Here is a 22,906-nt window from a genome sequence, read left to right on the forward strand (position 1 = left end):
CCCCCATCTAACACTTTCCGGCTGGGACGCAGCCCGGGGAAAGCTCTTGCAGAAGCCCTGTTGCAACTAAGGTCTCGGTCACACAAAAATTGTGTGTGCACACACACACACTAACACAAAAATATACACCCTGCGCGCTATAAACATTTCATTCCTTCACAAAAAAGGGCTTTGTCTAGAGGAAATGAAACTGACAACAGAAAAAAAGTAATTTTGTGTCAGTTGTACCCCCCCACTGTCTCCCAGCTTAGTGTGAAATTGACAGAACCCCACCCCTTCTCAATTAGCGATGGAGATGTTCTGGAGGGAGTTAACATGTAAATTTGAGGGCGGGACCACAAGGAAACAGTGATACTAATAAACGCAAACGTGTGAATGCAAAACAGCAAATTGGAAGGTAGGGAGGATGGACGTGTGTGAACTGTGGAACTCTATCGCGATGGGAAAAGCTTCATATTCAATACGGATTTTAGCTCCCATGTGAACCTGGCCTTTGTTTCCAATGGATGCCTGCTCTGTAGCTTTCTATTGAAATCCTTTACCTTTTCATACCACAAAAGTCTGGAGTGGTTTTTTTTACCCGTTTCTGTTGTGCTATATTGCCAGAGTGCTCTTCCAGATGACAGTAGTACGGTAACACTGGGGAAGCATCACAGAACAACTAATAAAGTGAAATGATGTGTGGATAGTCCAGTATTAATCTACCACTAATGCATTATTGTTACGTTAATGAGTTCTTGCAGAATACCCCAGCAAAAACACTAGTCGAAGGCCTCCAGTGCAGGCTTTTTCTTTGCATGCTTCATTTTGACTGGGAAAAGATGTCTTTGGGATCAAGTAGAGATTAAAAGCACATTTCAGCTGTTTCGGCCACTTTTTGGAATTGCACAGATGTTATTGTTAATGGGTTCTTATAAAATCACAACACTGAAGTGAGACCTGAATATTTAATTTTACAGAGAGACTAGTCCATTCATCTTGAATTGGGTTGGCATTGAAATTGATATCATGTCAGGTGACTCAACATCAAAGGAAATAATTGAGAGCATATTTTAAAGGGCCTTTCTTCCCTCCAGCCACACTTTTAAGTGCTCTCCTAGTGTTTAACATTAGGAGGGAGCTGTGTAGATTGGCAGGGGACCTGAGGAGGTCAGCTTACTCTGTAGGTCTGGGCCACTGGGATTGAGAGAGTATGCCCAGTTCTTGAATCAGAGCTACCTGAAAATTCCATTAATATACTTTATGCAAACTTTATGTGACAATAATATTGATGGTTCAAACCAATCACTTTCCATTCAATGGTATGCAAAACCTTGTGGATTTCCTACTATGTAAATGATTTGCCTGCTTCATATGAACCAAATTTACAAAGTCAAGTTTTTTTCCATGAGCTTATTTTTTATTAGAACTGATAGAATGGGGTCACTAGACAGTGATTATGAGCCGAGAAAGTATGTCTCAGTTGGTGGGTGCTGAAGAACTGAAACAAGTATCGTAAGAATACCTAAGTTAATTTATAATATAGCTTGTGATAAATTATCCAATTATAACTATGTGAAAACAATTTTGCCATCATCAAAAGGCTGAAATAATTCTCTGAGATAAATTATTGCTCTGGTTCTGTGATTAAGCAAGCAGGTATTTGCTCTTTCCTTGCCTGATTTCTCTTCTTTATATGTCATAAATATGACACATCACAATTAACTTCCTTTCTATTAAATGATGTATGATTATTGTGTAGCGCTTGAATTAAAGGGGAAGAATGAGGAGACCTTTTTCTCTGATAAGGAGGCAATATCTGCTCCCTCACTCTTCCTTCCATGCAGATGCTCTGTAGTTTAAACACTGAAAGGGCTGGTGGGCAGGAGAGGTCAAATGTCCTATGTAATAAATCCAGTAGAAGTCACAACAAAACTTATTAAAGCATGTGAAAAATGTGTCGTGATTAACCTTCCCCCTCCCTGTGTTCAGCTTTGGTACTGCTGGTAGTAGAGCTGAAGTTGGAGCGATACCTGCATTATTTATTGGATGAATGCCAGAAAGAGGTTGGTATGGATTATTTCTCTGCTCCTTTAAATGTTGGGGAATGAGGAATGTGATGTAGAATCATGGCTGGAGACAAAGGAAAGTTGGCTTGACATCTGTCTGCTAATCCTTAAAGGATCCTCCTGTTGAAGGCTATTTTCTATTTTTACAATAATGTGGAGCTTCTCATCAACTTAAACTACCTAAAAGATCCACTGTCAGTTTTTCCTCTTTGAATCCTTGTACTGTATTATAACAAAATGGCAGACTTCTGTGAAACATATATGAAGAGGTGATAGAATAAATGTGTAGTATTTAGCAGGTTCATTAGCAACATGTGAATGCCATCCACACAATTTGTCCTGACTCTCCCTGTGCTTGGATTTGCATGGAGAAGTGTATTGTGTGATCTTTAGCTCCACATATATATTCCAGTTGCAATATTCATGATCACAGAATAATGGCTGTATGTCTGAAATAATGCATTTCTCCATGACAAACTAATGCCCTGATTAGAGAATTTTTATAAGAATCTGCTGAATTATCTCTGGGTTGTTTTCCCCCATTTTAGGACATTTTCTCATTGCTTTGGTTTTCCTCTCCTTTCATGCCTTATAGTTACGCATGGTAGCTGCCACCAGAAGCAGCTTACCCATGTTTACTCTCCTTGGAAAGTTGGCAGATGCCATCCCAATTTTTGCTGATGTATGGGTAGTTGAACACAGTAAGTATTACAAGTGAATACAGTGACGGTACTATGAGCTGCTATAAAGGTGAGAAATAATTTGTCTTTTTAGTGCTCCTCGAAATATTTGTAGCAGCAAAGAAGTGGACTAAAACATAATCTTAGCCAAGTTCAGGGATATCAATCACAAGACCACTCGCTTTTTTTTGGTCAGTCTTGTACATTTAACTGAGTGAAAATGAGTGTTTAGCCTGTAAGGCATGAAACTAAAGCATTGTTGGTTTAATAACAAGCTTCTCTGTAGAGACATTAGTGACTCCTTCAAAAAATTTAGAAGATACTTTAGATTTGCCTATGTGAGGAAAAACCTCAAGATCAACAAATATGCTGTATAGAAACTGGACAAGAGCAGTCTTTGTAACACTGGATCAGTAGATGAGTTGGTTTCAAATTTGAGAAAGTATCCAAATGAACAAATTGGGACAATGTAGAATGCATTGTATAGCAGAATGACTTTTGCATGTTCTGTACGTGTTGACCAGATGCGGGGAATCCTTGGGCTCCAGATGTTGCTGAACTACAACTCCCATCAGCCCTAGCAAGCATGCCTAGTGGCCAGGGATGATGGGAGTTGTAGTTCAGCAACATCTGGAGGGCCAAAGGTTCCCCACACCTGGTGTAGATGCTGGGCACACAAATGGAGCAAGATAGGAGACAGCAACACCAAGCTGCTGGGTCAGGATTAGTATGCATGGCAAAACCGTGAGCTGAGAATAGACAGCTAGGCTGAGTTACATGTAGATGTATGAAGAAAGACAGATCCAGGAGCTAAGATTAAGGGCAGCATGTGAGGAAGCAAAGGTGGGAAGAACCCAAGGAACATGAAGCAGCACAACTGTGGGATGACATTGTGTCAGGCATGACTGAGGAGATGAATAAAGTTTTGATCATCAGACTTTGGTAGGACAAACCTATAAGACCAGAAGGGGTTCTATATCTGTGTAGAGGGAGGAAAGATTCAGCAAGGTTCATGGTTAAATTGTGAAAAAGAGTGTCTTATTAAAAAAAAACATTGTGATTATTTTGATATAATAACTATAATCAATGTAACATAATCAGTGCAAAAGAGTCCAACTTGGGGTGGTTGTTTTTTTAAAAGACAAAGGGATTTGATGTAGTACATGGGCCCACAATTGTCAGCTGCTCAGCATGCAGAACTAATGAGCTTTCTGTTCCTGAAGAATAATTTACATGTGGCCTGAAAATCTGGATGAGGGTGACTTTCTCCTCTGCGCACGTACCTTAAATTATACCCCTGTAGGCCAGGCCATAATACATTTTCACTAAGTTATCAATGTTTTCTCTTTACAATTGCCATTTCTGTTCTCTCTGCATGTAATATGATGGAGCATCTGGCTATAGGTTTGATGTACCCGAATGAGAGCATAAAGGCAGCTATATGTTATCTTTATGGCAAGCTGTACTCTGTCCCCAGTGCTGCAGAGCGGCTGTTTGTGCATTTCACAGAGAGGCTGTGTAGCCTCTTTCTGACGACTCTGAAGAATGCACAGACCAAGGAGTTGCAAGTTAACTCAATGGGTAAGATGCCCAGTCAGTGGAATACAAGGAGACGGGCTTGGGATGTTTTCACAAATGTTGCTATGAATGCCTTTTATTCTGGAATGCTTCTTGTAAATTTGGAATAGAAAGTGGAAGAAAGCAACTTTAAAATCATTATAAACCGTGTAAAGATTTAATTTGCTTTACAGATTCTGAGCCTGTAGGGGTGTTGCTGGTTACTTAAAAAGGGCACAGGCCCATGACATAAATTTTGGCATGCTAATTTAGATTTGTTTATTTATATTATTTTATTTATATCCCCCCTTCCTCCCAGCAGGAGCCCAGTATATGTAGTATATTGTGCCCCAGGATGATTGGGGGGTTTTTGGATTCCAGATTCTGACATGGAGGATTAAGATGATGAGCTGGGAGAGGGGACAAGTAGCAGGGGGCTCCCCAGAATGTGTAAGTTCCAGTCACTGACACTTGGACTTCCCCATGCCTAGCCCCCCCTGCCAACGTGCAACTGAAGCTGTCAGACTGCCCCTTTGTTGACTGTTCTTTGGATACACCTCCCTTGCCTGAGCCTGCATCTGAGGCTCTGCCCGCTTCACCTGCCATTTCCCAGCCAGGCACCTTGCATGTTCCATGGTTGAGCAAGCTGGTTGCCCAACGCTCTTGGAGGAGGAAGCTAGAACCAACCCTCTTTGCCGTGCGTGCACCGACAGCAAAAGGGGGAGATTCAACAGTCGTTAAGAAGGAGCCAGAGGATTCGTGTGAAAGCCAAGCCTACTTAAGGGGGCACAGGGAGGGGTTCAGTGCTGAGTCAATGTTGTAACGCTGCGGAGTCATGCTTAGTCAGAGTTAGTCAGGGAAAAGTTCCTAGAAAGCTTAGCTAGGTTAATGAGGCACACTGCTTTTGATGTAACTGTCACTTTAGTAAAAAGAGAAAAACTCACAGCCCCATTTAAGTCTGGGTCTCTCGACTTTGGTCAGGGCATATATTTTCATTACAGCATTTGTTGTGTTGCTTAGATATTTTTTTAAAAATTATACAGCCAGCATGGATTTTTTACATTCCACTATGTTAAATTGAAAATACTCCCCATACCATTTTTTGCTTCCCATAAGCTCATTTCAAAGCAAAATCTTACAAAACTTATAGTAACTTAGACTTATAGTCTAAGTTTTCATGGTGATACATAAAACACAAAAGAATCCACAATTAAAAGTCTAAAACAGAAGTAAAAAATTCCAGAATCCTGGTGTACTTTTTTTCTGTCAGTGGTCTCATAATTTCGTGAAATTAATTAAAAATCAGCCATGTCTCTAGAGTACCTGTAACTCATATTACTGACCTTGCCCCATACTCTGACTTTCATCTTGCATGGCTGATTTTTAATTAATTTAAGAAAACTAACATTGGGGTCTGTGATAGCGCAGGGCATGCCCAGTAAGAGCCAACTGTCAGTGTTCTAAAAACCAGACCAGAGTTTTGAAAAGTTACTTTTTTGAACTACAACTCCCATCAGCCCCAGCCAGCATGCCCACTGGATTGGACTGATGGGAGTTGTAGTTCAAAAAAGTAACTTTTCCAAGCTCTGAACCAGACTAACAACTGTTTGGCTTGGCTAATCAGGGTCAGCTTTGGTTTAAATTTGGGTGGGAGACTACATGTGTCTGCTGTAGAATAAAACGGTGGGGGAAACCCTGAAAGACAATGATTCTGCTAGCAATGTTTTCCTTTTGAAAAGGAAAGGGGCTTTCCCTCTGCACAGTGCCTACCTAATCTCTTCCCCTCCACTCATCATATGCTTAGAGGCACATGTTATCAAATTCTTCCAAGCAACATAGGAAGAAGATTGGACTATGAAAGACTAACCGAAATTGTGTTTTCATCTTCACAAACTTGTAGGGCAGTACCATATCTTAGAGAGGAGGTCAGGTGTCCTGGTCCTCTGGTGCATTGACTATAGCCGCCCAATTTCCCTGTTTTTAAAGTTTGGTAGAAATATCTGTTGGCTATAGATACATTCTTAAACCACAAAGTTTTTTTGCCTGTTAGTGAATATTAAGTGGTTTATAAACAATTTAAAATAAATACATAAAATATATATATCCCTCATTTTGTTGTACTATACTGTAATGATGACCAGATTATAATTGAAAATTTTGAATTGATTGATATTTATATGTATAGGTGGAAATCTAGGTCTCTGAGTTTATTGGGTGGGTGGGGTCTCATTGCCACTGCACTGTGTAGAATGCCCAGCTGCCCTATAAGCAAAGTGTAAAAAATAGTTTCTTTAAAAAGGGGCAGGAGGATCTGGAAATTAGGAAAGTAACCCCTTAACAGTTAACCATCTGCTCTAGGCAATATCTGCAGTCAAACTGACTTTATAGAGGCAGAAAAAAATATGTTGAGGGACAATGCCTTTTTGCTGTTCTGATGGAAAATCCAAAGTAATGCAACTGTTTTAAATATTGCTCCTAGAGCAGTAAAAAAAATTGTGTGGTAATATAACAGCCATATAGTCCCAGGCTATGATCTGAAGGCACATGAGGCCAGCCCCGTGCTGAAGCTAAGCAGGGTCAGGTCTGGTCAGTGCCTGGATGGGAGACTGCTTGGGAACCATATGTAAGCCGCCTTGGGTTTCTATCAAGAAAAGAAAGGTGGGGTATAAAAGTAATAAATAAAATAATATAATCAGAATCATGAAGACATTTCAGAACCTAATGATATGATGCTTAAATATTTTGTAATCTGTTAGTTCCTTATTTTCTTTTCTCCTGCTCTGTTGCAGGTTTGCTAAAACAGCTGCTGAAATATGAGAACTTTGTTTCAGTTATTATGAGTAATTCAGGGAGAGGAGCAGATTCTGCAAGCCCAGAGTTGTTTGAAGGAGAAAGTCCATTACCTTTAATGTTCAAGAAGGTAATTGCTATAAAGAATTAACCTAATCTCCTAGCATATGATGGGTAAAACCCAATTGTCAAGTTTGTCATTGTTCTGAGTTGAGTTATTAATGATGAATATTGAACTTGCCTATCTGGATCATCTAGTTTTGTTATATCTGCATTAAATAGGAATTGGTGAATAACTCATACTGCAGAAGAAATTAAATGTGTTGTATTATGTCTAAATATATTGTGAGAGAACGAGTAGGAATGCTTTTTCCTGGCTGCATATGGGTCATTTTCATAACATGGGATAAGGCTCAGTACATTTTCCATTACGATTACTAGACACAGCACATACAGTTGTTATTTGATTTATAAACATTTGTCCATACTTTTGTGTTCATTCTCAGACATTTCACTGTTCAGTTGAGAAATAATAAAACCTACTCAGATGGCCTGGTTTGCATGTCAAACTAAACCAAAGGATTGTTTAGTGCAAACATGCATGTATGTGGGCTCCCAGAGAGGAGTTTGTCACCGTTTTGCTCCTCCCTGATCATTTTGCTACAATTGTGCTGAGCTAAGTCATGGTCTGAATCCGGACTTGTGATCTAGCTCTCTTGTGTTTTTTCTGGGAGAGCTAAACCATGAACTCGGGTTCAGACAACACGTTAAGCCAAACTGGCTTAGCTCAGCGGTGCATCAACAAAATAATCGGGGAGAAGTGCTTGCAATCTTCTGTCTAGAAGCTCACATGTTTGCACTAAACCATGGTACAAAACGCAGCGGCACGCTTAATAAAGCAGACCCGCCGCCGCGATCATATCACCCCACAGTGTTGATTGAATTACACTGGTTGCCAGTTGTATACCGGGCCCAATTCAAGGTGTTGGTTTTAACCTTTAAAACTCTATACGGTTCCGGCCCAGTTTATCTGAAGGAGCGCCTCCAGTATCACCAAATATGCCGCCAAACAAGATCAGCCTCACAGGACCTTCTCTCGGTCCCACTGACTAAGACAGCTAGGTTGGTGCGGACCAGGGAGAGGGCTTTTTCGATCGTGGCCCCCACCCTCTGGAACTTACTTCCCTTTGACCTTCGGCATGCCCCCTCCCTGTTGACTTTTTGCCGAGCCTTGAAGCCCTGGCTCTTCAGGCAGGCCTATGGGATCTCTGGGGTGGGTTAGGTTTTACACTGTATTAATGTAAGATGGTCTTCAGATGAGATGTTATGATATTAATAATGTGATGATTATGTATATGAGCAGATTGTATTTTATATTTTATGTTGTACGTCGCCCAGAGTGTCCGTTCGGTCGGACAGATGGGCGTCTGCTAAATAAAATTTTATTATTATTTATTATTATTATTATAGTGTGACGTGTGAACCAGAATATAAGCTCTAAGCAGCTTTTTCCAACTTTGGGTCTCCAGATGTTGGACTGCAACTCCCATCAGCCCCAGCCAGCATGGCCAATGGTCAGGAATTATGGGAATTGTAGTCCAGCAACATCTGGTGACCCAAGGGTTGGGAAAGGCTGCTTTTTATCTTATTATTCTTGTTCTGATTTACATTCAGTAAACACATTTTCCTAATAATTTTCCTAATAAACCAGCTGTTGTAATTTAGTGTAATGACAACTCTTTACTCCAGTTTTGATGTTCTTCACAGCTGCTGTTGTCAAGAGATGAGACATTACAGGTAGCAAGTGCTCAGTGTATGGCTGCTGTACTGGTGCATTCTCCAGCAAAATATGCTCCTGCCTTTATCCATGCAGATATCCCAGGTAACAAAAATAATCAGATAATGCTGTTTATTGTTTGCCATTCCGCAGGCTATCATGATTCTTGAGTGCAAAGCTTATCTTTGGAATAGTTACAGCAGTCATTCTCTTGCAGCACTATTAACCAATGGTACCTCAAAAATGAAATAAATTAAAAATTGTAAGTCTAAGAAGAATTTTATGGTTAATGTATCCTAAGCTTTTGGATCATATTCATATATTCAACCACATCAAATACTTCAGATTTAAAGCCCTTAATAGTTTGGAACTGGGTTACTTGAAGGATCATTCTGTCTGGTTCATAATAATGTAATTTAAAAATGCAAAAACGAGCTATCAGCTTGCTTTGAGGTTTGCTAGCATTTTGAGAAGTTATTATTTTAGGCTTGTCTCCATTGTGAGCTCTCTGTTTTTATTCTCAAAACATGTATGTTTTACCATGTATTGAGAGCAGAAAGCTCGATTTGTCTTTGAATTTAACTGAGCTGTTCTGGGAAAATCTCAAGGTTTGGTAGTTTCCAGAATATGTTGCAGAGTTTTAAATTAACATTTGCTCCTTTGTGTTTTTCATTCTTTTGTTTCCTTCCTTTTGGAAACAGTTGTGTTGGGCTCAGCTGATGCTACAATTAATTTATTTTTGTGTTTGCTTGCAGAGTTCCTGTTTGAGTGTCTCTTCTGCATGAGTGAAATTCTCATCTGGTCAATTTATTGCTGCCTGCTGCTCCTGACTGAGGAACAACTTTTCTTTTCCAAGTGCCACACTGTCTATGGTAAATCACCACTCTCCATAGCCTTTTCTCTGAAATTGTCACCTTTTGTTCGTTCATCACTCTTTTTTCTTTCACGTTTCACAGATAATTTAGATGATATCATTGACCAATCATTGCTTGCTAGTATTTTGTCTGTCATTCTTCAATGATTTTTTGAGAACTGACTTGTGACAAATGTTTTACAATAACACCTGCAACTCCAGATGTGCTACTGAGACTTTTAAAGGCTACTGTGCCCTTAGTCAAAAGCTACCTGTTCAGCTCATTTATTGCATCCTGTTCAGCAAAGTTGGGAGACAGGTGATGAATTTTCTCTTAATCACTCAGCTTCTGTTGCCTATCGTAGGGGATGGCTTTAAATTACTGCTTTCCTTTCATTATTTTGTTTTCTTTCCACTTTTATAGCAAGTTTGTGTTACTTCTCTGTGAAATAATTGAAAGGAAAAACTGATAATGAAAAATTTGTAATTAAAGTTTCCCTCTCATTCATAATGGGGATCAGAAGCCAAATGACTAAGGGGCAGCTTATAACTAATTTTCTAGCTGTGCTAAACAGAAAGTAATAATGGAATGAACCTGCAAGAAGGACAGTTTTAATAACATTGCAGGAGACTTTTGCGGAATGGGACTTACAGCACAATACTAACCATAACTACTCAGAAGTAAGTCCTATTGAATTTAATGGGGCTTACTCCCGGGTGAGTAGGATTGCAGCCTTGTGAATAAGTAATGTAGAAGGATTTTTGCCATGGGGAAGTTCTTTGCTGGATAATATAGCACTACGTGGAATCTTCATTTTAATTTTGCTTCCAGATAATTGTGAAAAAGACTCAACAATCTAAAAAGACTCTAGTTTGGAAGTAACCATTATTTGACTTCCATGTTTTTGTATATTGCAATATCAGACTTTCCAGAGGGCATTTTTTGTTGATTGTAAGCAATTTACAGCACAATCCTATACATTACTCAAAAGTAAGCCTAATTAAGTTCAGTGAGGCTTACTTCTGGATAAGTGGGTATAGGAATGCAGCCTTAAATGCTTTCTCAGTTGGTATTTGTATGCTGAAAGGAAGTTACCTTGCCCTGGCCAATAATCCCTAATAACCACTGACCATTCAAAAGCCATCATTACAATGGACACCAACTTTTTTTTTCTAGCAACATGAAGTATTGTGCTGATAACAGCAAAAGCTCAAGACCCTCCTTTTGTTTATTTTTTGTTTCTAGGAAAGTTTTTTCGAAGGTTCAGCTGGGGCACTTCTGATGTTAATGTGAATGAACTAATGTCACTATTGTATAGGACATTTGTGATGGTGGTGCATCCCGCTTGCTCTTTTTATTGTTTGCTTTTCTTCTATAGCATTTATATATTTCATTTATCAGTAATTTTCTGTCATTTCAAATGTAAGCACTGATTTGATCTAAGACACTTTTAAAAAACTCCTTTCACAGTTCAAGTTTGTTTTCTCCTTCAGAACTCTGACAGCCTTTTTTAAAGTTGTGAAGTGCTTCCTAAATGCCTTACATCTGTAGTAGTGTGCTAAGGTGTGAGCCCAGACAGCCTCTGTCTTGAGGTGGAGAAAATAATTTGCCCATATCTTCCCAGCTCTCCTCTTCTCTATAAGAACCTTCTTCAAAATATTTAAACATGCCAAAATCCATGAACTTTATTCTAGGCATTGAACCTGTTTTAAGGAGCCTGAAAGAAATATTGCATCTTAATAATGCGGAATTGCACAAGCAGGGACTTCTACTTTTCACTGAAATTTTGAAAAGGTATGAGAGTTCAATGTTCCAGCTTGCCTTTAATTTGGGAAAATGGGGGAAGCAACTTTGACTAATGAGGTGTCCAGATAATGCTCAGAAACTATTATATGCCGTTCACTAACTTTCTTGTGAAATAAATAAAAGAGAGTCTTTTATGTTGAGATTTTGATCCTAGTCTCAATTTGCATTGGGCTTGAAATTCTCTCTGTGTATATATATATAGATATAGAAATTTTTATTGTTAAATTGCTTTGGTATGTTTTATGGGAAGCAATTCATGGGCAATCCTATATATAGGAAGCTTGTGGAACTTACACCTGCATAAAGTACGCCAGCGTAAATTACCCCTGTTCCAAACTCCATTCAGGAGCAGGGCTGCTGCTGGCTGAGCCAGCCTGATGGGAAAACCAGCATTTAAAATAAAGTTTGACTTATATTATACCTCCCTTTTTGCTTGTGTAAGTTCCACCAGGTTGCCAGGTGATATGACTGAGCTAAAAGAGGTTTTGAATAGGTAGTCTCTCCTTGCCCTGCCACCGGAACATCCCATTTTTTTGGACATACACTGGCATAAATTGACTTGGCTTAACTAGCATAGATCCGCTTATGTCACCAGGCTAAGGTAGGATGATGGAATTACACCAGCTGAGCCCTGGCTCAGCCCCAGCTCAGTCAAGATAGTCCAATATCTGCCTGTTCCAAACTCTCTCATCCTGGCAGATCTTGGGTTTGGATTGCACTGTAAATAAATAAATAAATGTTTAGATTGAGCAAGTAACTAGCAGTTTGACTGTTGTTTTGCTCTTGTTTTGTGGGGATCAGTTTGTGCAAATACTTAAATGCTACTTTGGCAGCTTTTTGGATGTTGAAGAATATAGGGCCAGGCCCACATGCAGAGTGTCTCACCAATTTTAATCCACAAAGCTAGTAGAATATGAGCCCAAATGTAGATGATATTGAGTTGTTGCCATTCATCTTGTTCTCAAGATGAAATGTACAGTATACTAAATGATTATATCACAATAGGGTTACTACGAGAAGGCCCTATTGTAGGATTGTTTTGGGGGGCTTCATATGTGGCCACTTGCCCAAGTATGTAAGCACATAGCACTTTCACCTCTTTTTGGAAACAAAATATTTTGTTTCCTTATTAAAAAATATATGCAGGCTCTGACAGTCTTTGATACTAGAACACTGTACATGGAGCAAAATGCCTCAAATCTTTTCTTTAAGGAGTCTGTGGGCTACTTCACATACAGCAGCAAACTCATTTCTCACCACGGCACATGATATGTATGATACATGTGGCTCCAAGCATGCATGTACACATAACACTTTTATGGGTACATATAACATGTTTTGCATATAACTATAAAACATGTAATGTGTCTACAAGGATTTTAGAAGAGGTATCCATTTGTTTTGGTTCATAGAATCCATAGAAAAGCAAAACTTTAAAAGATTTGGAAATTATTATTAGGGAGATCAGCAGGCTTACAGATGGGCAGATGTTCTGTAATGAAAGCTTTCATGGTGTGCATGCATAGCATACTTCAGTTTATTATTGAGAAACTAACTCTTAGTGCAGTAATGTAATTTAAACCTTCAGACCAAATCCCAACTGAGCAGTAACTGATTACATTTTGATTCCTATACTGGTGTGTGCGTGTGCGCATATTCCAAAAAAAGTTTAAGTAGACTTTTCCCAGACAGCATCTATGTTGGAATTGTTTTTAAGATGTTTTTATTGTTTTATTGCTTGTTTTTGCTGCCCTAGGCTCCTTTGGGAGGAAGGGGGGGAGATACATTTCACTAATATATATTTATTTTATTATTAAATTTAACAAAAATGGGCATCTTTCTATAGGAGGCTATGATTTAAATATTTGATCTACATTTCTTTTCAGGCAACCAGTAGAAATCAAATTACTTACAAATATCTCTGTCTTTAAAGATGCTATTAGTGTTATTTTGGAAGCTTTAAACTGTCCTATTCTTGAAGTAGCAGCTGAAGCTGTGAAAGCTGTGGCTGCAATTCTGAGGTAAGTAGAAAAAGATTTTGTGATCTTTTTTGCAGTTGGATACATAATTCTAATTCCTTTAGCTTTGCATCTGTTTCTCTAAGTTACTTTCAGCTGCTTTGTCCCATACAAGGTGAATACTCTAGGCCATTAGAATGCGGTCATTTCATACCAGCTGTAGTTTGCTAATATTTTAGGGCCAAAGAAGATTTTACAGTAGCAGTAAACACAGAACTTTCTCAAACATGTAGAAAGAAGGAGATGGCATATGTATGTTTGTATCTGATTTTTAACAATAAGGGATGTGTGGATGAGGGATTGATAACCCTCCCCCAGGCCCCCACCCATGTTTTACTTCTCTACAGCTTCTTTCAAGTGCTTTTCCCTTCAACAAAAGCTCTCATGCCAGATGTGACCTTGGCTGGGCAAAAAACACTTGGGGAAATATAAGTGGTAGATGCAGGGAGAGCTCAGTACCCCTCATCTATGTGTAAGGGTAGGAGAAACTGTCCGTGTTGGTTCTCATTTTTCCATCTTAAGATTGTTTCTTTACATTTAGGCAGCAATTTGCATTTTTTAAGTCCTCGTGAAAATTCATCAGCATTTTAGTGTGATTTTTTTCTAATATACACAGGTTTGTATGCAGTTTCGCATAATTTCCCCTAAAATAATGCATTTTGTGTATGTTATTTGCACTAATTTGCATTTTTATTTTGCTTTTAAAAACAAGGCCACAAACTGATTTCTCTATTTTTATGATTGGGTCAGCTTTGTATTCAAATATTCAGAACTGTCACAATGGCACCCAGGTTGGTCCTTCCTTGTACTCTTGATTTTGCTGGCCTTTGAACCTATAGGAAGCGTTGCCTCTACTGAGGTTTGCTTCCAACTTAATTGCCTATCTTTTCTTGCTCTTTTCACCTCAGAAAAGATCATGTGACCATTCTACCAATTCAATACAGAGAATTACAGAAGCTGGTTGAAGGTGTACTGAAGCGATGTACTGATCTCCCATTGCCACTTCTTAATAGGAGGCTCATGGTTAGTCACTCGCTATTGCTTTTTCTTTCTGGTTGGCACTGGGCCATATATGTGATACTTGCAAACTCCTCTCTCTGATTTGCTTTTTTAATTAGTTGTGGGATTCTAGCAGTCTTTTCCAGAAAAATCCCTCCCTCATTAGAAAATTTGTTGTTCCGCTTGACAGTTGATCCTTTTCCAGAGGATATTCCATGGAACTTTTCAATGAACTTAGGACTGAATCTTCCACCAGATTTCCACACTGAGATTTCCTCATAGGACTAACTTGCCAATGTGCTTGAAAAGAGCAGGGATTTAAAAGAAAGATGGTCAAAATAACAGGATGCCAAAGTATATGTTTCTAACCAAGGTTAAAATATATAAATGAATAACTGTTTGCATGTTGGTGCTAAACCCTATAGAGTAGTCACTTACAAAGTGTGTGTGTGTGCATGCATACACTTAAGAAGGATATTGTTTACCAGCTACATGAAAGTATAATTCAGGGGTGAGGAACCTTTTTGGTTCTAGGGGCCAACTTTGACAGGTGGGTGGGGCAACCCACCTGTCAATCACATGAGATCATTATGTCAAATGATTAACAGGTGGGTTGTCCCACCTGTAAAATTACTTATGCAGTGCTCCCAAGTTTAGGAACCATGTAGCACAAGGGGCATTGCCAGCCTTATGCTTTGCAAGCCTCCCTGTACTGCTCGGAGGTGGAAAGGAGCCATGCAAGATGGCTTCAAAGAACACTGCGAAGGAGAAGTGGTTTCTATTAAATGGAAACTGCTTCCCCTCCTTGAGCATGGCACGCTCTTACTGCCGTCAGCTGCTTCAACAAAGGAACAACTGGGCGCCCACTTTAAGCTGTTGTTCCTTTGAAGCCTCACCTTTACCCACCCACACCTTCTGTCATGACAGCCTCGCAGGCCACATAGGGAAGTCTGGTGGGCCAGTTTTGGCCTGTGGGCCAGAGGTTCTCCATCATGTCCTTAAGATGAGGAAAATATTGTTTAGCGTCTCCTGGTGTCTATTAGGGTGAATTAAGGAAAAAGTTAATCTTTATATTTACTTGGAAGTAAGTTTTACTGAGTTCAGTGGGACTTCCTCTGCAGAAAATATGTACAGGATTGCAGCCTTAATTCAACAGCACACGTGTACTTAGGGGTGCAGCAAAATTACTAGTTTTATCTACAATGTGATATAACCCAAACACTGGGAGGTATTAAAATCTTTGTTCTTATTTGTTGACAAGAGAAGAGGGAATTTCTCTTCTAGATTTTTCAAGATCAGAAGTTGGTCTGCACTCTGCTGAACATAACTTGACTCATGGTAGTCAAAAAGAAAGAAATAAGGGCAAAAAAGCCAATGCTGTTGATTAAAGGGGTTTCAAAACTCATGTTTGGTGACTGGAACTGTTAATCTTAGTATGATATTCTGATGGCATGAAGCATCATTTCTCCTCATCTCAATGCTGCAGGGTCAACCAGGGAGCAGATATTGGAACAAAACAATTTCACAGCAGGGACAGTTCCTGCAGAGTGCCTTAGAGAGCTTCAGAAATGCTTGTAGGTGAGAGAGATTTTTGTTCATCTTTGGCCTAGGAACACTTAAGAATCCATTACAAACACTGATATCAATTTATGCACATTCATCTGATTCTTGTAGTGGAGATGTGCTAAGCTTGCATCTATACTTGAACTATCATTAAAGGGGTATGAACTAGGGTTTCCTGTTTTGTTCCGCTACATTCAAGGGGCACAATAGCCATTCATCTGTAGATTTAGTGTAGTATCCAGCTCTTTCTGTCAGCTCAAGGATTTCCATTTGCACAGTGGAACTCTTCCCCTCTCTCTACCCCCCCATGTCTCCTAAATCTGTTCTGGGTCTTCCCCCAGTCCTCTGGAGCAAATGTAGGGAGGGTGTGGGGAGCGCACGAGGAGAAGAGGGGGAAATTCTGTTGAGCAAGTTGAAATCTTTGCACTGACAGAACAAATTCATTGGATACCACCTATGTTCTTTGTATGTACTAAATGTACTTGTTCATTGCCTTTGTGTTGCGGATGTAGTTGTGCTCTGGTGGAGGAGGAGAGCTGCGGGAGCTTCATGGGTGGTGGCTGTGCACTGTGCGGCTCTTGCTAACCAGATGTGGGATTTTTGCGGGCGTCTGGTGGGGCTTGTTAAGTAAGTCCCCACTTGCCTTACTTGGATTAGTTGTTCATATATTGGTTTTGCTACATTCACATTCACACATTCAATTAGGCTGGGTTGAGCACTTGCAGTCCAATTCACATTTTCAAAGTGCATGGAAAGGAAAGTAGGAACATGCCTTCTGACCTTGGCCTTTGGATGTTCCGTGTAAGGTGATAATGGAACTCTGCGCTTACAAATGTATGCCTGATCAGGAATCTTGATTGCTTGTACAACCATATGTACACATAGTCCTGACACTTACAGCTGACACAGTTGGGCACAGTTTTGGCTTCTTTCATCACCTCGTGTTCAAAATACATTCTTTAAAGATGTAGGCTGGATTCTAGTGACTTGATTCAAGGCCACCCAGTGAACTTTATGACAGAGAAGAGATTGAACCTGTGTTTTACACATTCAAACTCAACATTCCAGGCACAGCACTAGAGTTGGGGGCTGGTCAGGATGAAGGGATACTATAGAAAAATGAAGTAATAGCTTCTGTCTGACATCTCTGTGTGTCTTTTTAGATTAGCGGTTGAATACCAAAATGATCCTGTGGCTCAGGAGAATGCTTTCACTGCTCCCAACTCAGAGAATGAAGATACACTGAAAAGCTTTTCTGAGTTTCTTCTGAGGATATCTGACTCTCTTTGCATTCCCATAGTCATGGTAGGGTTTCTTTTCATCCCACTCTAGGATTACCTCCACCTTAGCATCGAGTAGTTCATATATGTTTATAGGAAAGCAAAGAGCATAAGAAGAGCCCTGCTGGATCAGGCCAAAGGTCCATCTAGTCCAGCATCCTATTCTAACAGCAGCTAACCAGAAGTCTGTGGGAAGCCTCATCAGGACCTGTCTGCAACAGCACTCAGCACACATGGCATAGTTTGTGGCTCAAACAGAAGAAACTGTGACAAAACGAAGTTTAAGCCAATAGAGGCAATGCTGCTATGTGCTTCCTTCTGTTTCCTACCCTAATTATTTGGTATATGAGAGTAAATGAGAAGCATCTAAAGATTAAGGCCATCGTAAGAAATTATTGTACATCTAGATTCTTGTTACAAGTTGTTTTTGGACAAGAGCTTTTTATTAGGCTATACCTGTGGTTTGAAGTTATAAAACCTGTCAGGCACATTAAAAAGATTTCCTCATGTTTCCTCTGAGCTACATATTATTTCTGTCTGTAACGGGGAAAGCATGCCTGACTCTTTTTCCTGCAGAAATACTCGGAAAGGGCTGTCCGTCCAGCTCTCATGGAAGTCTTCATCTCAACCCTCAACATCTTATTCAGTGTTATGCCAGACTCACGTAAGAGATTCTCCATTAAGCTGGGTAAGGAGAACTGGAAGAAGATATTCTCAATTTTTCTTTCAGAAATATATATTATATATGTAGAATTTGTTGCTGCTGAATGTTAATGAGACAGAAAGCTCAGTAAGAATCCTAACATTAACAAAGCATCTATTAGAGTAGATTTGATTTCAGATATTTTATTCTCCAATCAAAATTCAGGTACTTCCAAGCTGGTGGCTCAGTGTTATCCAGTCATTGCTCTTCTGTAAGCTAAATACAGAATTGCAATTTAGCTGTCATCCTTCAGGGGATATAGTGTGTGTACATCTTGTGTTCCATCCATGCTAGTGAGTGTGACATAGCCATGTCTGGGTGAGGATGGGAAACTCATCTGATCACACCATTTAAAAAATTAACTTTATTCTAGCTATTTTGAATACCTTGTTTAAGTTGTATAAAGACTCCTTTTTTATTTAGGTGCTGTTGCATGGTTTCTTCAATCACTTTTAAAAAAAGCAGACTAAAACTGTTTTAGCTGAATAATACATAACAGGGAAAAAACTATGATGCTAAAATGATGCCCCCTGAAAGGGCAGCATGTTTTTAAGCATTTTTTTAAAAAAGTTGAGCTAATTTTTTTTCATTTAAGTATTATTTGTTCAAACAAATTAAAAGATTAATTAAAAATAACAATATACGATAAAATGGAGCCAATTAAAAAGGTGATAATAAAGATATACCAAAATGTAGGTGCATGTTGATAAGCTCACCTGCCCATTGTGTCACTGTGCACTTCAGAACCACACTTTAAAAAAGACAGAAGAGAAGCGCAAAGACCATTAGTACCTGCAGAGACTGTGGTACTGTTACTGTTCCAAAAAGTTGGATAATCTACGGCCTGAAGAAAAAACAAGGTCTTTTGTCCCATAAAGCAGTAATTCTATAGTGGCAATTCCAGAGTAAATACCTATTGCGGGAGCATCTATAGCGAAACTTAGAAATGTCAGAAAGTGCGAGGCATGAAATCGTGTTTGAGTGTGCAAAGAACCAGTTATATTATTCAGAGTTTAGGAATGTGATTGTATCATAAACCTTGAAATTATTGTTTTTCTTTGTGTGAGGATTGACTAGGTACTCATTTAGTTGTTCAATAATACCATTTTAGCATATATTAAGCATTTTGTATGAGCACAGTTATTCTTCCCTCTAGCATCATCTTCTTTCATCTACCTGAACCTGGAACTGAAGGCTAAATTCTGCACTGGACAAAGGTATTTAATGGGATAGTAAAACTAAATTTCATGCTCAACTCTCTTTAAATATTTATCTTCACCTTTCATGTGTTAACCTCTAGAAATTCTCGTGGATTTGTAACATTGACCTTTCAGTTAGAAGACATGAGGTTTATAACTCTTTAAGTACCAGGTTAATTTTGACTGCTCTGAAAATAGCAAATAAAGCCTATGAGGTGGTACAATTATACTGCCTTAAGACTTAGGGATTTCACGGCTAATATTATAATATATAATTAAACCAAAGATGATGCCTTGACCAAGTGCATACTGCCAGTTTCTCATTTTACATAATTTCTTTTCTCTTTCAAGTAACCCTTGTTTGAATCAAGCTTGTTCTAGCTTCCTCCAAAGCATATGTCTTAATCTTCATTCATCATCTGAGAAACTGGTGGATTCTTCACAAGAGGGCAAGTTTGCTAAAGTGATTTTTGTGGGTTTTCTTTGAACCTGTAGTATACTGCTGTGTATCTGGGAACAGAAGTGGTGGTGGGAAGTCTGGGGAAAATATACTCTGTGACTTGACTGCCTATATGGACTTAGTGTGTTGGTGATATAAAATGGCTTCAATTAAAGGGGAGGTTCTTGCACCATCTGGGTGGCTATTTTGTTTTTGTTTTTTGTAATCTCTTAAACAACTGAATGAGTTCATTGTGATGCTTATACTGGATGGTGGTCTCATGTAGGATAACATGAACTATGAAGGATATTTTACATTCCCTTCTCATTTGTGGGGTAAGGTGGAATAAATATGCATTGTGAGGGAAGCATGGACCATTATTGTCAATTTCTTGTTTTGGGAGAGGGAAGGCTTTTCCACAGGAGGACTGCCATCAAGCGGGTAACATAGCTCCACCTATCGTCCAAAGGCAAGAATGTTTTGAAGTCAAGACTAGGGGCATCAGGCCCCTCCCACTCTCCAGTTCATTCTTGCCTTTTGTCCGTGCAAGTTGGAGTATAAGATAGCGTAGATAAGTTTTGTGTATCTGTTAATTAATTTAGTGTGTGTGGGACTGATTGTTCTTTTTCTGTCTTTGTTTTTTATTGTCCTGGGGAATTTCTTTGGGGGGTTGCTCTTTGCTCTTGTTTCCTCAGTCCCTGCCTGAACGGCGACCTACTGGGAGACCGCGGCTGCGGCTCTCCCTTCCTCAGGCGGCAGACGCAGTCTTAATCCAGGAGCTTGCGGCTGCAGCTTCCTGCTCTGCGCTTCCACTGTCTCGTGTATTTTATAGATTGCCGCCTACTTTCGTGACGGCTCCCTTGGTCTTTCCTCCCCAGGAGCCTGCGGCTGCGGCTCTTTTTGCCTTTCCAGTGACCCTTTATTTAGTTGGGCTGCTCCGTCTCCCTCCCTCCCCGGCTCATTCCGCGGCATTTTAAATCTCGCCGCGACTGACCTCAGGAGCCTGCGGCTGCGGCTCCTTCCCGTTTTGCAGCTTTCTTTGCCGATTGCCCCCCCCCCCCGCTAGCTGCGACTGTCTCAACGACTGTAGGGATTTTCCATAGGAGGTATGCCATCACTGCAGGTAGTGACTCCACCTATCGTCCGAAGGCAAGAATGTTTCTGAAGTCAAGACTAGGGGCGTCAGGCCCCTCCCACTCTCCAGTTCATTCTTGCCTTCGTACCGAACAAGTTTGAAATTCTTGCTAGCGTAGCTTCTGATAAGTTTTCTCTGTATTTGTGTGACGGGTGGGAGGTTTGTGTGTGTACTCCTGTACCTTCCTTTTCCCCTCTCCTATCTCAGCTGTTTTGGCTATACGTAATTTGTTTTGGGGAATTTCGTTGGGGGGGTTCTCCCTTGCCCTCGTTTTTTCCCTCGTCACCAGCCTAACGGCTCTTAGGGAGACCGCAGCTGCGGCTCCCTTTTTCCCTCAGGCGGCGGACGTAGTTTCTACTCAGGAGCTTGTGGCTGCAGCTTCCTGGTCCGCTGCGCCGCATATTTCGTGCCTTTTTTGGCTGGCACTTACAAGGAGCCTGCGGCTGCGGCTCCTTTTGTCTTTGGTTACTGCCGCGGCAACTTTTTGAGGCGGCCCCAGAGCCTAGGCTCCGTGTCTCACGGACGTTCGGGGAGACCGCGGCTGTGGCTCTCCCTCCTTTAGCAGGCGAACTACAATTAACTAGAGCTTGCGGCTGCAGCTCTCTGTCCCCGCTGCCTCTATCCTTTTTCTCCCCCCCTTGCCGCCTATTCTCGCGGCAGCTCCAGAGCCTGCGGCTGCGGCTCTGTGTCAGAGCCCCTATCTGGTGGGGTTGCTCCGCCTCCCCCGGCTCGTCTGCGGCATCTTAAGCCTACCGCAACTGCCTTTAGAGCCCGCGGCTGCGGCTCATTCTTTCCCTCATTTGCTGAGCCCAATCGTGCTCTCCCAGCCCAGCGGTCCCAGAGTTTTGGTTTGAGACTGTTTTGTGCTTGCTGGTGCGTTCCTGTGACCGCCATTGCTTCTTTATCACCCCAAGCTTCTCTGATTGGCCAATTTTTCCGCCGTTTTTTGCAGCCGCCATTTTGTTTGTCTCTTTCTGTCTAGTCAGTTACAGTGCCAAAAAGGGGGGTCTCAATTACACGGGCTGTAGTTTGCAGAGCCAAGGCTTTCTGGCAGCCCCACAGCGTGATTTACATAGTTTTCTCTCTGCTACTGCTGCTGCCTCTTGCAACTATTTGAATACTGCAACTGCTTGAAGCTGTTCCTACTATACCAAAACTGTTTGAACTGTGCATTCTGCCCCATCCGTGGCCGTGTACAAAGACTGTCCATACTATACAAAAGCTGTTTGCTCTGTACATTCTGCCCCATCCGTGGGCATGTACAAAGGCTGTTGGTTATATACAAAAGCTGCTGGACCTGTACAAAGCCTGTTATTGCTGCAACTGATACCTAGTGTGCAAGGTGTTGATACCCAATAAACCCTGTCTGGACTGTACATTCTGCCCCATCCGTGGCCGTGTACCAAGGCTGTTGATATTATGCAAAGCTGTTTGAACTGTACATTCTGCCCCATCCGTGGCCATGTACCAAGGCTGTTGATACTATACCAGGCTGTTTGAACTGTACATTCTGCCCCATCCGTGGCCATGTACCAAGGCTGTTGATACTATACCAGGCTGTTTGAACTGTACATTCTGCCCCATCCGTGGCCGTGTACCAAGGCTGTTGATAATATACAAAGCTGTTTGAACTGTACATTCTGCCCCATCCGTGGCCGTGTACCAAGGCTGTTGATAATATACAAAGCCGTTTGAACTGTACATTCTGCCCCATCCGTGGCCGTGTACCAAGGCTGTTGATAATATACAAAGCCGTTTGAACTGTACATTCTGCCCCAGGCTGTTGATACTATATAAGGCTGTTTGAACTGTACATTCTGCCCCATCCGTGGCCGTGTACCAGAGCTGTTGATACTGTGCAAAGCTGTGCAAATATTACATTCTGCTCCATACTGTACCACACCTACGGATACTGTGCCAAGATATCTGGACGTGCATTCTGGTCGTGTACTAAGACTGTTCATAGTGTACATTCTGCCCCATCGTGGCGGTGTACTTAGCCATCAGCCAGTGCATTCTGCCCCAGTCGTGTGCCGTGTACTGAGCCTGTTCGGGTCT

General features: G+C 40.7%; 1 protein-coding gene across 6 annotated transcripts in view; it reads left to right on the top strand.

Moving 5' to 3' along the window:
• Positions 1–22,906, top strand: part of LOC133390522 (meiosis inhibitor protein 1-like) — a 47,824-nt gene that overhangs the window by 7,411 nt on the left and 17,507 nt on the right. For all 6 annotated transcript variants that reach the window (XR_009764416.1, XM_061639294.1, XM_061639296.1 and 3 more), the window contains exons 4-17: positions 1,972–2,045; positions 2,644–2,749; positions 4,106–4,309; positions 7,075–7,205; positions 8,843–8,957; positions 9,608–9,724; positions 11,401–11,500; positions 13,399–13,533; positions 14,439–14,553; positions 16,016–16,107; positions 17,256–17,397; positions 17,949–18,060; positions 19,232–19,292; positions 19,626–19,723. Coding sequence is in view for 5 of the 6 variants with exons in the window: in XM_061639294.1 (XP_061495278.1) it covers positions 1,972–2,045; positions 2,644–2,749; positions 4,106–4,309; positions 7,075–7,205; positions 8,843–8,957; positions 9,608–9,724; positions 11,401–11,500; positions 13,399–13,533; positions 14,439–14,553; positions 16,016–16,107; positions 17,256–17,397; positions 17,949–18,060; positions 19,232–19,292; positions 19,626–19,723 (1,602 nt within the window). In the remaining variant the exon portion in view is untranslated. The remainder of the gene's footprint in view (positions 1–1,971; positions 2,046–2,643; positions 2,750–4,105; positions 4,310–7,074; positions 7,206–8,842; positions 8,958–9,607; positions 9,725–11,400; positions 11,501–13,398; positions 13,534–14,438; positions 14,554–16,015; positions 16,108–17,255; positions 17,398–17,948; positions 18,061–19,231; positions 19,293–19,625; positions 19,724–22,906) is intronic.

This window comes from Rhineura floridana, chromosome 8 (assembly GCF_030035675.1).
Source record: "Rhineura floridana isolate rRhiFlo1 chromosome 8, rRhiFlo1.hap2, whole genome shotgun sequence".
Classification (NCBI taxonomy): Eukaryota; Metazoa; Chordata; class Lepidosauria; order Squamata; family Rhineuridae; genus Rhineura; species Rhineura floridana.